This window comes from Peromyscus maniculatus, chromosome 20 (genome assembly GCF_049852395.1).
Source record: "Peromyscus maniculatus bairdii isolate BWxNUB_F1_BW_parent chromosome 20, HU_Pman_BW_mat_3.1, whole genome shotgun sequence".
NCBI lineage: Eukaryota > Metazoa > Chordata > Mammalia > Rodentia > Cricetidae > Peromyscus > Peromyscus maniculatus.
The window spans coordinates 47,069,017-47,084,860 of NC_134871.1; the positions used below are offsets into that span (position 1 = coordinate 47,069,017).

The 15,844-nt window shown below is 51.1% G+C and overlaps 1 protein-coding gene across 1 annotated transcript in view; it reads right to left on the minus strand.

Annotated features, from left to right (window-relative positions):
* The window catches only part of Myh9 (myosin heavy chain 9), an 85,934-nt gene that overhangs the window by 54,290 nt on the left and 15,800 nt on the right, over positions 1–15,844 (minus strand). Inside the window, exon 2 of the mRNA XM_006991907.4 lies at positions 1,553–1,904. Coding sequence (XP_006991969.3) covers positions 1,553–1,885 — 333 coding nt within the window. The 5' untranslated portion in view covers positions 1,886–1,904. The remainder of the gene's footprint in view (positions 1–1,552; positions 1,905–15,844) is intronic.

The following is a 15,844-nucleotide window of genomic DNA, read 5'->3' on the forward strand; positions in this document are numbered from 1 at the left end:
GTGTCAACACTCAATTGAGGGCTTTGGCATGTGGGGTAGCGGCCATGCAGTGGGGTAGGAAGTACCCTACGGAAATGTGAAATCGCCCTGGCGTCTCACAGAAGGCTCAATGGCTGAGCCCTTGGGAGCTTTCAGCCTCCTCAGCAGCACACAAGCCTGCTTCCCCAAAATCAAAAGCAAGCCTGTGCACTGAGACTTGGACTTCCCATCTGTCAGACGATAAGGGCCATAAAAACCCTGAGGTACCTCATTCCCTTGGATTCTGAACTATGCTATTTGGCCTTGAGAACAAGACCAAGGTGGCTGCGGAAGCATATTCAAACAAAGAGCTGTTTTAGGAAGAACAACCACCACGTTATTTCTTCCTTAACAGCTGCGCTAAAAGGAGGAACCGGGGCTTCTGGCCTCTCTGGCCTCGGCAGAAGCATGGTAGCAGAAGCATGGTAGCAGAAGGAAGGAATGCCATCTGGAGAGTGCCGCAGAAGATGCGCGGTTGGACTGCTGCTGTGGTTGCAAAGCCCACGGCCTTCAGAGGCCCACCTTTGGCAAATGGGGCCCTGACAAACGCGAGGGAAAAGTGTAACTGGAGTTGCCAAGGGCACCAGCAACTGGGGCGCCTACGAACTGTCTATGGCAGACTCAGATATGGATTTCTGTGACGGAGAAATGTCTAAGGCCAAGAAGGAAAGCGGATGCAGCATCCAGTTCATCTTGAGGATTTCAACGATCTATCATAAAATAAACATTCTGTTTTCAAAGGCTGTTTAAGAAAAAGGAAAAATAAAAGGGGGGGGGTGTGAATCTGGGGCTGGCACTAGAAGGAACCTTGTGACCTCAGGGTCAGTAAAGCTCAGAGCCTATAACGGGGTGTGTGTGTGTGTGTGTGTATGTGTGTGTGTGTGTGTGTGTAGGAGGGGGTGTGCAGGGAGCCTGGGGAAATGCTCTTCTCTCTCCATCTAAAATCGTAGCCCCAATAGAAGAAAGAGACTCTGGTCTTTGGCGTACCTAGGGCTCTTGGGACTCTAATGCCACTTTTCTGTAGGCCCTGGCACGGAACCAGCACTAACGAACGTGTTATGGGTCACCATTCCGCTCTTGGCAGTTCAGCTGTTCTATGTGTAACCCCTAGGAAAGAGGCTTTACCAACAGGAGTCTCCAAGGGGAAAAAAAAACACCTTAAGTACCAAGATGGGACTGAACCAAACTAGTGGCTACAGGGGTTGACCAGGTAGTCCAGGAAGAACAAGGGAGCCAGGAGACAGACAGCAGCGCTCCGTTAGAAGGAATTGACCATGCTAGCTGAACCCGCACGTCTCCACAAAGATCTGAGGTCAGAGGCGAGCAGGTGGCAGCATGTTATTCCTACATGTGGCCAAAAACAAGGTGGGCAGGGAACAGAAATGGTAATGTCGTAGAACGTTCCAGGCAGATGCAACCGCTGTGAGCATCTCACCTGGCACCCCTTAAAGCCCTCTTCTCACCCAGTGGCCGGAGACCTGGCGCCTGGGGGGCACCTGGCGGTGGAGAGGCCCCGCCCCCCGGGGTCACTTACATAGATGAGCCCTGAGTAGTAGCGTTCCTTGAGATTGTGCAGCACCGAGGCTTCGTTGAGGCACGTGAGCTCTGCCATGTCCTCCACCTTGGAGAACTTGGGCGGGTTCATCTTCTGGATGTCATCCTTGTTCACCTTCACCTTCTTTCCATTCTCCACGAGCTCCACGATGGCCTCCTCGCCCGCCTCCTCCTTGAGGCTGGCTGGCTCAAAGCCATTCTTGTCGGAAGGCACCCAGACCAACTTCTTGGCAGCCCAGTCGGCCTGGGCCAGCGGGTTATTGATGAAGTTTTTATCCACATAGAGGTACTTGTCTGCAGCCTGCTGGGCCATGGTGACTTAGGGCCAGGACCTAAGAGGAAAAACAATGACAGGACATCAGCCACAGAACATCAACCACAGAAGACTTCTCCCTGCAAACGCTCATGCAGTGAAATTCCACATAATCAGACGGAGCAATTGCCAGAATTATCTTACTCTACGTATCGGAGAGAAAGCAAGATTTGATTAGAAATTAATAAGTAAGCGCATCACTCTATGATCAGCACATACACAATTCTATAAACAACACTACCATGGGAAGGGATGAGTTATGAGTCTCTACAAAGACAGACTCAGCCACAGTCCACTATGGAGGCAGCAGAGCAACCACACCACTGAATACTTCCAACAACACAGGTATCTAATGAGCCAAAACGGCAGCTCACAACAACTACACGATAGAAATAAAACCGAAGCCAGGCTCTGGGCTATACCATCAAGTGAAAGGGAACAGGCATGCCTCGGGGGTCAGGGGACACAATCACTACTTGTGACTTGTTCTTTTCAAAGCTCATTTGCAGAATAAAGATGAGAAGCAACTAGTCCTCACAGAATCACAAACAGCATGGGCATATATTATGACACCCTCTGTAAGCACGGTTCCCTGGGAGCCAGGGGTTTGTACAGAGAGGCTTTGAGGACTGTAGGTCCTGGTCTATGGCCTTCTCATGTTTAGCAAGGTGGTGACTGAAGCCCATAGACACAGGCTGGATCCCTGGGGAACTACTGTTACTTTTGACTGAACCAAAACCAGGATCTGAAACCTGGTATAAGGTACTGGGCCCAAAGCCACCAGAGGAAGCAACCAGAAGCTGGAACACAAGTAAAGGACACAGGTAAGTTCTGCTCTGTGAGATCAAGTCTGACCATCTTACTCTGGAAAGCCACAAAGATTCCAGACTCGAACCCAGAGTTCCTCAGCTTTCAAGTTTCCTGATTCCAGCAGGGATTCAGATGCCAAAGAGGCTGGAGGCTTTGGCTGCCCAGGCCTCCATCTCTGGCTTGTTAAATGGTTTCCAGACCTAGGCTCAGGGGCTCCCTGCTCACTCCACCAGGGGCTGTTTTCCTGGAAACCTGGTACTCCCAAACTCCCTCCCAAGAGGGAGGCAAGTTCAGGGAACCCTGGCAGCCTCGGCGGCTCCCTCAGCTGGTAGCTTTCCTCATCTAAACCCAGCACCAGGAAACTTCAGTCCTTACACCCCCTTAGCCTCCTGCACAAGGCGCCATCTACCTTGCAAGGGCTGCTGGAGAGAGGCCAGGGTCCAGAGTCAGCTGGGAGCAAGCAGAACAGAATCAGGCAACTGTCAAGTGCCTGCAGGCTTCACCTTTTCTGTGGAGTGAGCGCCAGAGTGCCAGCACTTACTCCAGGCACCGCCAATTTAGACCAGGCCGCTGGACAAACCTTCAGTCTGCCACACACAGTAATCCCCAGGTGTCCTCTTCCCCCCTCCCCCTGCACCCCAGAAGGCGCCTGACCAAGACTAACAGCCTCCCCCACCACATCCTTGCTCTGCTCACAAACCACCGTGAACACAGAACCCAGGCTTTCATCAGCTGCTGGTTCCCAACTTTTGCAGAACTCAAATTCAAACTCATCTCCATCATTGGTCTCCAAAATCCTGAGTATATGGCAGTTTCACTACAGGCTTGTAGTCTCAGCACTGGGAAGGCTAGCTAAGGCAGGAGGATCGTAGTTAGAGGCCAGCCTGGGTTACACAGTGAAACCCATCTCATCCACTGAAGACGCCCGAGGGTGCACTTGAGGGTATGTACCACTGCCCTGCACAAGATCCCCACCAGGAGGTGGGACAGTTGGTAAGTGTCTACCACCAATATCAAGCTTACTGCCTCCCTGCCAGTCTCCTAGAAAGCACCTTTTATCATCTCTAATTCACATCAGAGAGGGTATATCACTGCTCGGGATGCCCAGCTCAGCCATGCAGTGGGGTTCTAACCCACATTTGCCTTTGCCTCTGTGGCTGCTGTCCTAGACTTACGCTGCAATTGTCACAGCTCAGTGGGTGGGGGGGAGTGTATATGCATATTCTTAAAATATTTTTAATTAAAAAAAATCATTTTTCTGGGACCTGGAGAGATGGCTTAGCAGTCAAGCATGCTTGCTGCTCTTGCAGAGGATCCAGGTTGTTTCCCAGAATGCACATGGTGGTTCACCAGATCCAGGGGATCCAATCCTCTCTTCTGACCTCTGTGGGAAACAGGTGCACAAATGTGCGCGTGCGCACGCACACACACACACAAAGGCAAAACACTGATGTGCATAAAATTTCAAAGCCATTGTCTCTCTTTTTACTGGCCCTCTTTAGTTTTGACTCATAGAAACGCTCGTGACAGACAGAGAAAAGACTCACACTTACCTCCCTAACTTACTGCATGCATCCATTTCCCTATAGGATTCTGTGTTTAGCCAAAGCTTCACTTACAAGGGCTGGAAGCTACTCTATCAGCTCACTGGAGCTAAGCGCTGGGACTCAAACCCAGAACACTTCTTCGTGGGTCACTAATGACTGCCCAGTAATCCAGAGTGGACCTTTTGGTTTGGTTTGGAGTGACACAGTTGAGGAGGGGGAGTCTGGATTTGGTTTGGGTTTGTTTTTGTTATTGTCCTCAGTGCTAGGAATTGAATTGAACCTGGGCCTTATGCATGCTAGGTAAGCACTCTACCACTGGGCTAGCCCCTAAACAGCTTTTCAATACCACTTTAAGGGGTCCCTTATTACCTGTAGGCCTCCTTGCAGTGAGCCTTGCAGCCATGCCATTTCGGCAGTGGAGGAGTGTGGGGACGTGTCTGGGACGTGCAATCTAATCATCTTCTAAGAGGGCGGCCGCCATTAGGGCAGGAGTGTGTGTGTGTGTGTGTGTGTGTGTGTGTGTGTGTGTGTGTGTGTGTGTGTGTGTTGCGCATGTGCATGCATGATAGACCATGACCCTGCCTACACTCCTGCCCTGGCACTCACAGCAATGCTCCTGCGGCTGGGCTGGGTCCTCCTCAGAGGGGCTGGCAGGCAGCACTCAAGGAGTTAAACGCAGCAGCTCTGGCCCACTGGAGACTGGGTCGGGCTGGGCCGCTCTTCCCTAGCAGCTTCCTGCGGGTGCCCATCCAACTTCAGAAACCCAAGCTGTTGCCTTTTTAGGCCATAATCGAGCAGGACACACCAGAAGCTAAATTAGGACTCTCAGGAAATGATGAAACTGAAAGCAAAGAGGTTGACCAAAAACCTCTTCTTTCAACCCAGAAGGCAATTCCTTCGCTATCCATCTCCCCAGCCTCTCCCCAAGCATCCACTAGGTTGTCTCCCCCGCTTTCCTCCCTCCCCCATACCGCTCTTTTTACTTATTTGTGTGTTTATTCAGAAAGCAAATTGTTGGCCCAGTAAAGATGGAAATTACTCTGGTGGAGACACTGAGCTTTTCCATTCCTAGACAACCGGACTAGTCTACCATCCTCCAAGGCCAAATTCCAGGCTGGCAGCCCTCAGGTTGTCACACTCGTCATAAAGCCTCTGCTCTCCAGACTCGCTAATGAGTACTCAATTTCCACTCCATCCTGGCAGTCATTTCATAAGGGATATTTCATCACATCCATTTTATGGGTAAAGGAGACAAGGCTCCAACAGGCCTCAGGATCCAGGTTAACTGAGACCTGTGTGGGCCCCGAGCACTGTCATTTCCACTGGAACCAATGTCTCCCCTGAATCACAGAACTCTGGGAAAGAAACAGAGAAAGACGCCCCTAGTGAGGCAGACATTAGGGTGTCTCCTCAAAGCTATAAGCCCAGCTCCTGGTCCCAGCTTGCACAGGAATTCTGATCAAAAAAATGGAAACTGCCAGAGCTAAAGTAAGGTGGTAAGTGTAGCTGGATTCAGCAGTCAACCAACGCCTACAAGACTGATTCCTAGCCGGGCGGTGGTGGCGCACGCCTTTAATCCCAGCAGATTAAAGGGGAGGCAGAGCCAGGTGGATCTCTGTGAGTTTGAGGCTAGCCCCGGACAGGCTCCAAAGCTACAGAGAAACCCTGTCTCAAAAATAAAACCAAAAAAAAAAAAAAAAAAGACTGATTCCAGTCCTGACCCTGGCGGCTTCCACTCAGACTCTGTGGTATGGTTTGGACGTTAATGTCCCACCCCACAAGGCTCAAGTGCCGATGGCTTGGCCCCCGACTCAGAGGTGGAACTGGGGGGAAGAGACTGGATCGTGAGGTCTCTTCAGCGGATTCATGATTTGACGCCTCTGTAGGGAGATGGTAGTAGCCATTTTCAGAGGTGGAGCCCAATGAGCGCGATGGCAGAGAGAGTGTCCTCGGAGGTCACAGCTGGTCCCAGGACATTCCTTGCTGCCTCTGTACCTCCTCCTCCTCACTGCCATGAGGCAAGCAGCTTTCCTCCACACCCTCCTACCTGGGATGAGGCTCTGCCTCCCCACAGGCCCAGAAAGACAGAGGCAGCAGAAGACAGACAGACACCCCTGCAGCTGCCAGCCAAAGAGATCTTTTCTTCTTTAAAGCATTTCTGTCAGGTAACTGGCATAAGGACACACAGCTGAGTGGCACACACTGGAAGCCCCAGTCCAGCTTAATCACAGGTGTTAGCTCCTGCATCTGCATTCCCCACCTCCTGAGAACATAGGCGAGCAAGCCCTTCTCCCTCTCCACAGCTATTGGTTTAGAGGCCAATGAAATTATCAAGGCCTGGATCCCACCCCACCATTAATGACAACCGTTCTAGAAAAGGAAAGGCTGTATGTAACAACCTTCAAAGCCATGAACTTCACTTACTCAACCAACAAATACATATTGAGGATATGCACATAAAAAGTCACTGCAAAGATGCAAAAGCCCCCGGGGTTTTACAATGCAGAGGGACACAGGACAGACTGCACACACAGCTCCCTGAGGGGTCAATGTGAACCAAGAAGGGCAGACAGAGCAGAGAGAAGGTCATTTTCTTCTGTTTGGGTCACTGTGTCCCCAAACCCAAATGCAACAGGTGCCCACTGGACACTCGATGGCCGAGGAGGGACCTGCCTGCCATATACCCCTGGGCCCTGACAACACCTGATACCACTTCAGCAGATTTCCCCATGCACGGGTTGTCAAACTCCACCTATGCTGCTCCTCAAAGGCTTGTAACACCACGTCAACAAGCAACTCCAACCCAGACTCAGTGAAGCAAGAAGCCAGGAGAAACAAGAAAAAGGGGGACTCGGGAGGGAGCTCAGGGGGAGCACCAAGGCTGCGAAACCGGTGAAGCTGGGTAGAATACTGACAACCGATGGGGAAGGGAGAGGAGAGACGAGAAAGCTAACGCACAGCAGTGGTTCATAAACACAAATGGTTTGCTTGCTGAAGGCAGCGTTCTTCCACCTCGGTGCTTTTCTAGGGCCAAACCATGCTTGGTGGGGCTGACCTGCATATTGTTAAAATGTTGAGCCATATCCTAAGCGTCTGCCAACTGGATGCCAACAGCATCCTGTCCCCAGTATGACAACCAAAAACGCCTCAGACATCACCAAAGATGGAGATTTAAAAGACAAGGTGCCAGGCGGTGGTGGCGCACACCTTTAATCCCAGCACTCGGGAGGCAGAGGCAGGCGGATCTCTGTGAGTTCAAGGCCAGCCTGGTCTACATAGCAAGTTCCTAGCCAGCCAAGGAGACATAGCAAGACCCTGTCTCCAAAAAAAAACAAAAAAACAAAATAAATAAAACAAAAACACTTCACAGGTCTCTGCATGCAGAAATCACTTAAAATTATCCTCCAGGGACCAGAAGAGATGCCTACAACTCAGAGTGCTCAGGAGTTTGAAGGCAGTCCAGGTTCAACATTACAGCAAGATCCTGTGTCCAAAGGAAGAGAAGTTCTGAGGCTAATTTGACTCTAGGACCCAAACAATGATGAGTGTGGATGACACTGTCACCAAGAAAGGATTGTCCTTTATAACAGGCTACACTTTAAGGGACTCACTTGACTGTCTGCACTTTAAAGGTCCTTGGGCCAGGGGACGAGCGCGGCAGAGGGCTTTTCTAGTGCACAAAACTGGTGTTGTCTAGTGTTCCATCCTCACAAGTCAACATTCTAAGTAGCCTAATTTTAAAATAACACACAAAAGACGTGGTGCGCCTCCCTAGAGGGGACGAAGCTCCCCCAGAAACCCCAACACAGGAGCTCAGACAGTGATTCATAAGCCAAGTTCACCAGCATCAAACAGTCCGGGGAAGCAGCAGAAAGCAGCTGGTAATGGGGAGGGAGGGGGAGCAGGAATTGTTCCACATCAGTGCCAGCTTATCCTATCTGGAGAATTCCACACCAAATGCCACTTAGTGAGTGATACTGTAAGACAATCAGGATTAGTCCCGGGGAGCCCATGGCTTCCTCTCTGGGGTACCTAGACCCCAGATGAGAACTCCCCTTCCCACTCAGGCCTCTCTTCCACACTCCAATTCATCTAAGCACCTTCCAATGAGCTACCTCCACCTGGAGGGGCACCGTCCCTCAATTCTCCACCTCCCACGCCCTTTTCTAGGTCTCTGTCGGTCTGGCTACCCAAGTTTACATACACACTGGAGAGTAAACTCCTCCCCAGTGGATGAACCAGGCCTCCATCACCAGTGCCCTGTGTATCCACACTTCTCCCTAGCCTCCTTCCCAGCTTAAGACTCTGCAATTCACACTGCTACTTAAACATTCTCCTGTTTTATAGACATTACTGATTAGGTTCAGATTCCGTAATACCACACCTTCTTCAAAATAAGCCGAATCATCTCAAGCTTGTGAGTAGGCTGCCCTGCCCTCGCCCTCTCCAATGTCTATCCCAGCTTCATGCTCATGGCCCAATCTGATCTGGACCCCAGAGCTCCCAAGAGGCTGTTTTCTCTGCATCAGGAAGCCCTTGGATCTCAGCTCACGTGTTCCCTAATGTAGCAAAAAGATGTCCTGTCTGGTGTCCCTTCCCTCTATGCCCTGGGTTCATTTCCACCACAGTGACCAACTGGTCAAACTGTAATTGCTTACAGTTTCATTTGAGGACAGGAACTGAGTCTCAACCATCCCAATTCCAATGTTTAGGACAATGTGTGGCCAGGGCAGGAACTGGGCTAGGGCTTTGTGAGTGAGTGAGTGAGTGAGTGAGTGAGTGAGTGAGTGAGTGAGTGAGTGAGGTGGTGGCTAGGAAATCACCCAAGCTTTACAGAGGGGGCCAGAGGAGAGGAGAGGAGTGACAAAAGAAGTAAGGGACATGGCTAGCTCACCTTTAGGAAAACTAAGTCATTCGTGGACTGATTGTCACACGCTCCAAACAGAAAGGGAAGACATAATTGGGGCTTCAGTCTACAAAGAAAAACGGAGTGAGTGGAGATCATTTATTGACCCCCCCAAAAAAGCTTTGCCTAGGACAGAACTGTTTTCTAGAACCTTCAGGGACTCCAACTTACCAAGGCAAAGCTGTCCCCAGCAGACCAATACACCGAAAAGGACACTGACAAGCACAGCCTGTGCTGCCTTTGGGTGCCATGAGAGGCCGAAGGGCTAAGTGTCCACCTGTCAACCAAGGGCTGTGGCCATCAGTCTTGGAACTGGGAACAGTGGGGGCATCCGTTCAAACCCCAGGATTGCAGTACACCAAACACACAGAATGGGTATGCTGGGGGGGGGGGGGGGGCAAGCAGACCAGGGTTGGATTCCACAATTTTGTGTCCTCTGCTCACAACGCCTGGGACCCGAAAGCTATTATATTAGCACCTCAGACTGCTGGCTTCAGAATGGGGGGGGGGCAACCCATTAGAAGAGCTGCAATGCATGCTCCCCCAGACTCCTAGTAGTTCCCATTCTTCTCCTTTGTCCTGCTCCCAGAGCGACTGCCCCCATCTTCCCCAGGAGGGGCGCCTGTGACTCTGCAGGGTCTGCCCTCCCCTTAGAGGAAGGGAACACCACCACAGCCTCCTGCCGAGTTCTGACGCAAGCAGAAGGAAGGCTGCCTCAACTCCTCAAATGAGACTTGGCACCCCGGAGATCCAGTGGGGGAAAAGACTGTTCCAAGCTGATCTGGGAAATGCTGACAGGATGTGCGCGAGGGCTGTGCCAGACGAGCTGGACCTGAGCCTGGCCTGGCACTGACCACCTGTTTGTTACCAAACCCCGGGCCTCGGCTTTCACACTTGTCCGCTGGGGCTGCTGTGAAGCTCAGAGCAGACAAAGGGCCTGGCATAAACACCTAGGACGACAGCTCTTTACGGGGAGGGTCCACAAAGGGACCACTCTGCCTCACAGCCAGCCTCACAGTACCCTCTCTAAGGCAGCCACTGACCTCGGGTTGTGAAGAGGTGGAGGCTGAGCGGCTGAGCACCAGAAGGGACCCTTCCCACCCCTCCACCCCACCCCCGCCCCCACACACACACACCTCAGGAATGTTGTTTGCTTACAGGAGAAGCTGGGACCTGTTTGTATTAGCAGTATTCCAACCCAGGCCCAAGCTGATGCTCAGCAGATAAGGAAACCAGACCAGGGAAAGGAAGGCCTAGAGGAATTCAGCTCAAGGGCCGAGAGCCCAAAGCCTGCCCCACGCCTTCCTCATAGGCTGAGACATGTGGCCTGTGGCTGTTTCCAGAGTGCCGATGCCCAGCAAAGGACACCAGTACGTTATCTCAAAATGTACATGGTAAAGTAAATATAGGCAAGTTTTTATTTTGCCAATTTAAAAAAAAAAAATCTTCTTTAAAAAGTCCTGAGAATTTCACGTGTAGGAAATTCCGTCCTGTGCACTAAAGGTAGGGATGAATTCACAAAGGGTTGTAGGCGGCCGGTCATCAAGGCCAGCTTAAGCAGGATCTTCTTATCAGCCATTTAGGAATGTGGACTTTATTCTGGGGACAGTGGGGGGGGGGGGAGATGACATCATCAGCTCCGTATTTTAGAGTTCACCCTACATACTTCACTGAGGGGGTGGGTGGCCACACATGGGAAATCGGCAGTTGGAAAGTCCTGGACCTGGCAAGGAGAGAACTTCCAAACTGGGGGGGGGGGGGGCAGCTCCCAGTGTAGACAGGACAGGGGACTGGGGAAATCCAACTCCCAGTGTAGAGAGGACAGGGGACTGGGGAAATCCAACTCCCAGTGTAGAGAGGACAGGGAACTCAGGAGAATCCAGCTACCAGTGTAGACAGGATAGGGAACTCAGGGACCCAGCTCCCAGTGTAGACAGGATAGGGAACTCAGGGACCCAGCTCCCAGTGTAGACAGGATAGGGAACTCAGGAGGCCCAGCTCCCAGTGTAAACAGGATAAGGAACTCAGGGGACCCAGCTTCCAATGTAGACAGGATAGGGAACTAAGGGGGCCCAGCTCCCAGTGTAGACAGGGACAGGAAACTCAGGGACCCAGTTCCCGGTATAAGCAGAATGGGGGACTTAAAGGGAGCTAGTTCCCAGAACCAGGCAGTGTAGGGGATTAAAACCAGAACAAGACAAAAGCTGCCAGATTTCACCTTCTGATACCCCTCAACTCCTTGGAGTCCTATAGTTAGTTATAGCCCCCCAGATGACAAGCGGCCAACCCAGGGCTCTATGTAGATGTTTGCAGAGTGGCAGGAACAGCCTTGTGCGGCGTGTGTCACGGGAACTCCAGAATAATCTTACTGTGTCTCCTCCATTAAGATAGCTGTCTCGGGGCCTCAGCATGAGAACCATTTCTGAATGAATGAATGAATCAGGGCAGAAAGCAAGAGTAAGCCACTCCCAGCAGCAGAGCGGTCCACCCTAAGGACAAACTGCCCACACAGGCCTCTGGAGCCCAACCCATCATCGCCCAGTGCCTTTGACAATCTTTCCTCTTCCATCCACGCTAGACACCAGCGATCAGCACCCCAGAGTGTCCTTCCTCACATCACACCCCCAGAGCAGCCGAACGCCCCCTCCCATTCCCAGATGAGAGTCTTCCAAGGCCCAGGCCCTCACCCAGCAAGCAGCCCTTTCTTTCTGAGCCCTGCGGTATGAACTATCCTTGCCCTCTTCTCCTGGGCCCAGCTCAGTCCTGCCCTAGAACCTCTGCTGCTCTGCTCATTTTCCAGGGTGCAGAACTGTTTCCTCTGGTCCTCTTTACAGACGGGGTCCCCCAAGTCAATGCTGTGGGAAGAACCAGAACTTTTCAAAACATTCAGTGTGTCTTCTGGGGTCCTAGCAGACCTGAGTGACCATTCCAAAGGCAACTCCCGCTAAGTCTCAGGACAAAGGGAGGGGGGAGGGGGGAGAGAGGAGAGAAGAGGGAGAAGGGGGTCGAAGGGGCAAGGAAAAGGAGAGAAAAAGGCTTCAACAACAGGTTAGGCAGCCTTGGCCCAGAGCGAAGGCCAGACAGGCAGCAGGCGGGGCTGGGGCTACAGATAAGTCATTTATACTGGCCTCTGGCTTGGCTTTTAATTGGTTCAATATTTGCACAGTGAGATCACACAAGAGGCCTCACCTGCATGTAATGAGCCTTCGCTCAGTCCAGGAGCTTTAGGGAAGCAAGTCATTCCAGGAAGAGATATGGCCCCGCCGCCGCCAAGCAGAGTGGAGCAGCTGGCCCCTCCCCTGGCCCCTCCCCTCTCCCTCAGGTTTGATAGGTTGAACACTTCTGGGGTGCTTTCTCTGGGAGCTGTTCCCACGTGTACACAAGCGGGGCCCTCACGCAGGCGGCAGCTTCTTCTCCCAGCTTGCTGGCGGCTGCCCACGCACACATGGGGGCAACTCGGAGCCCTTCAGACAGCGAGGTTCCTTCCTTCCCCTTGGTTCTGCTGAGAGAGGGTTTTTCTCTCCTCAAGCATGTGAGCATGGTTTGCTGAAAAACCAACGCAGAAAAAAATAACCATACTCGAACATTTTAATTATATGCCACTGTCTCGGTGGGAAAGTGCAGAACGCTGGTCTCCGAGTCCACATCGTGACTGCTGAGCAATGCAATCCAGGGTCGGAAAACAAGGCGCCCTGGGCCTGGTGGTGGCGACTCAGGCCTTCAACACTTGCCCTTCAGAAGGCGGAGGCAGGTAGATCTGTGAATGAGGCTAACCGGGTATCCATTGCGAGTCCCGAGCCAAGACCCTGTCTATACATAACTAAACTAAATGATTTCGTTCTGAAGATCACTCTACCTGGAACCCACCAGACCTTCAGCAACATTGTTTTCTCTTAGTGATAGTTAAATAAAATTTTTCATTTTTTTTTATATTTTATTTTTAGCTTTATTCTGGGGTGGTGCTGAAAATTCTAACCCAGAGCCGTATACATACTAGGCAAATTAGCACCGAGCTACTAAATTTTTTAAAGCTGAATTATAGAGCCACTTCCCCATACAGCTGCCTTCTTCTGTTCCCGCAGGTCTCGGGACGCTGGTCACCTACAGGGCCCTTGGTGGCCAGCACAGGTGGGTGCTGAATATGGCCTGCCCTGAACTGATCAAAAGTGGGGAGGGTCTAATCTTCCTTTCCTAAAGGTCAAAAGTCCAGGAATCAAGTTCAATAAAAATACCTACCTCCCATTCTCTCTCTCTGCTGCTCTGTATAAAAGTATACCTGGTGGGTGGAGGCAAGGCGTCGGTGGATAGAGGCCAATGTCCAGAACTTGCTCCACCAATCCCCACCTTATTTTGTGATAGTCTCTCACTGAACCCAGAGCTGGCATTTGTCGAGACTGACCAACCAGCAAGCCCTGAGATCTGCCTTGCAGACTCACATAGCCACACCTCACTGTCCAGACATCAGTGTGACTACATGTGTAAGCAAAGGCCAGACTGCAGACCTCCGGGACCACAGGGAATCAGTGTCACCATACCCCCTCCACCCTACTGTATGACATACTCTAATCTTTGTTTCTAAGACACAAGTGACAGCCCCAACAGCCTCCAGCAACTAGAGTGAACTCTGATCATGAGCACCATCCCTGAAAGGGAGGGAGACATAGAATGTCTTAGGAGAAATCAGACGCAGTCAACAAGCTGATAAACTCACAGGAGGAGACTCTGGGCCTCAGGGCAATCCCTGCCCCCCTGCAGTGACTTGAAAAAACACAAAGGTAAGGAGGATGTGGCAGGTCTGGCTGACATTACTGTCCTACCTCATCCCTGTAAGGCCTAACCCAGAACCACTGTAGAGAATACAAAGGTCCCTGTGCCAGTGTTTGCTGGCACCCAGACAGGCAGCCCCTCCCCCTACAGCGGCTCCTTAAGTCATCTGTACGTCTCTGTCATGGCTGAACTCACAATGAGTCAGTGTTAGACGCGGCACACTTCAGGGGCTTGAAGTCACATCCTGCCTAACCCAACTCAACATGATTTATTCCCCTTCAAGAATGTAGCTCTTTCCCAGAATTTTGTCAAGAGCTCTAGTCAGAACTTGGCCTTGAAAGGGGCTCATTTACAGGCTGGTCTCCAGTAGCAGATCAGCTCGGACATGCAGGAAGGATCCTAAGGTCAGGGCTGCGAGAGACCCCCAGAGTACCTCATCCAAGGAACTCCAAGTTCAGAGGCAAAGGCAGCTCAGGAGGCAACAACAGACCAAAACCTGCTGCTTGCCAGGCAGTGTGTCTCACCATATTCCTATGGCTTGATCTTGCCAACCTTGACCAAGCCAAGGCAGAAATCATGGCCCCTCTCCCTTAAAAAAGGGGGCTCAGGAAGCTCAGAGGCACTTGCCTAGATATGAAGACTCTGGAGCATCCCTTAAGAATCAGGAAGGCAGCAGACGGGGTGTGGTGTATATACCTGCAGCCCTGGATCCTGGGCAACAGATGGTAAGACTTAAATTCAAAGCCATACCAAGACCTTTTCTTAATAGACAAACAAGCCTTTAATCCCAGTACTCTGGAGGTAGAGGCAGGCAGATCTCTGTCAATCTGAGGCCAGCTGAGACCAGCCTGGTCTACAGGGCTAGTTCCAGGACAGCCAGGACTACATAGAAAAAGTCTATTTCAAAAAAAAAAAAAAAAAAAAAACCCACCAAGCAAGAGATGGAGAAACAGCTCAGGGGTTAAGAATGCTTGCTTACTCTTCCGGAGGACCAGAGTTCAGTTCCCAGCACCCATATAGGGCAATGGCCTGTTAACTCCAGCTCCAAGGAATCTGACACCCTCTTCTGAGGTGGTCAGACTGCATTCCTGAGCCTCCTCCTTTCAGGAAGATGATCAAAGTAGGGAGCCTAGGCATGAAAACTAAACCAATTGCTTCATACATAAGACAGAAAATAAAATAACAATGTCTAGTTACATGGTTCCTCCTGTCTAAAGGCAGGCCGACCCCAGCTGCCCTTCAATAGGGAGCTTGGCTGGCAGAAATGACCTACACCAGAATCCTGACTGCCTGCAGAGAATTGCTCTTTTGCCTGAGCCACAATTAGGCTCCAAAGTGACTAAGGCTGGTCAAGGTTGTACATAAGAAAAGAAGCAGGGGCCCTGCCCTAGGGACATTCACGCCAGGTCATGCTGTTCTGGAGCAAGCCCTGTACCCCAAACACATGTAACCATATATACATAAAAACCTGGAAGAAAGCCAATGAGACGGCTAAGGGGGGAAATGTCTGTCTGGCACCAAGTTTAATCCCCAGGACCCATATAGTTTGGAGAGAACCAACTCCCACAAGCTCTCACCTCCATACACACACACACACACACACACACACACACACACACACACACACACAAAACCTGGACACATACACAGGCATGTGCATAACAGATATGTACACAGACCTATATATATAAACACACACACACAAAAATGCATACCCAAAGACCTAGATACAGACGTACAGAAACATGTACACACAAAGACCTAGCTGCATACAGACATGTACAAACACAAACATGTACATACACAGACCACTGCACACATGTACACTCACAGACATGTACATAGAGACATGTACTCACAAAAACCTGGATACACAGACTTGTTCAGAGACATATACAAAACCTGGATACACAGAGAGATATGTGTACA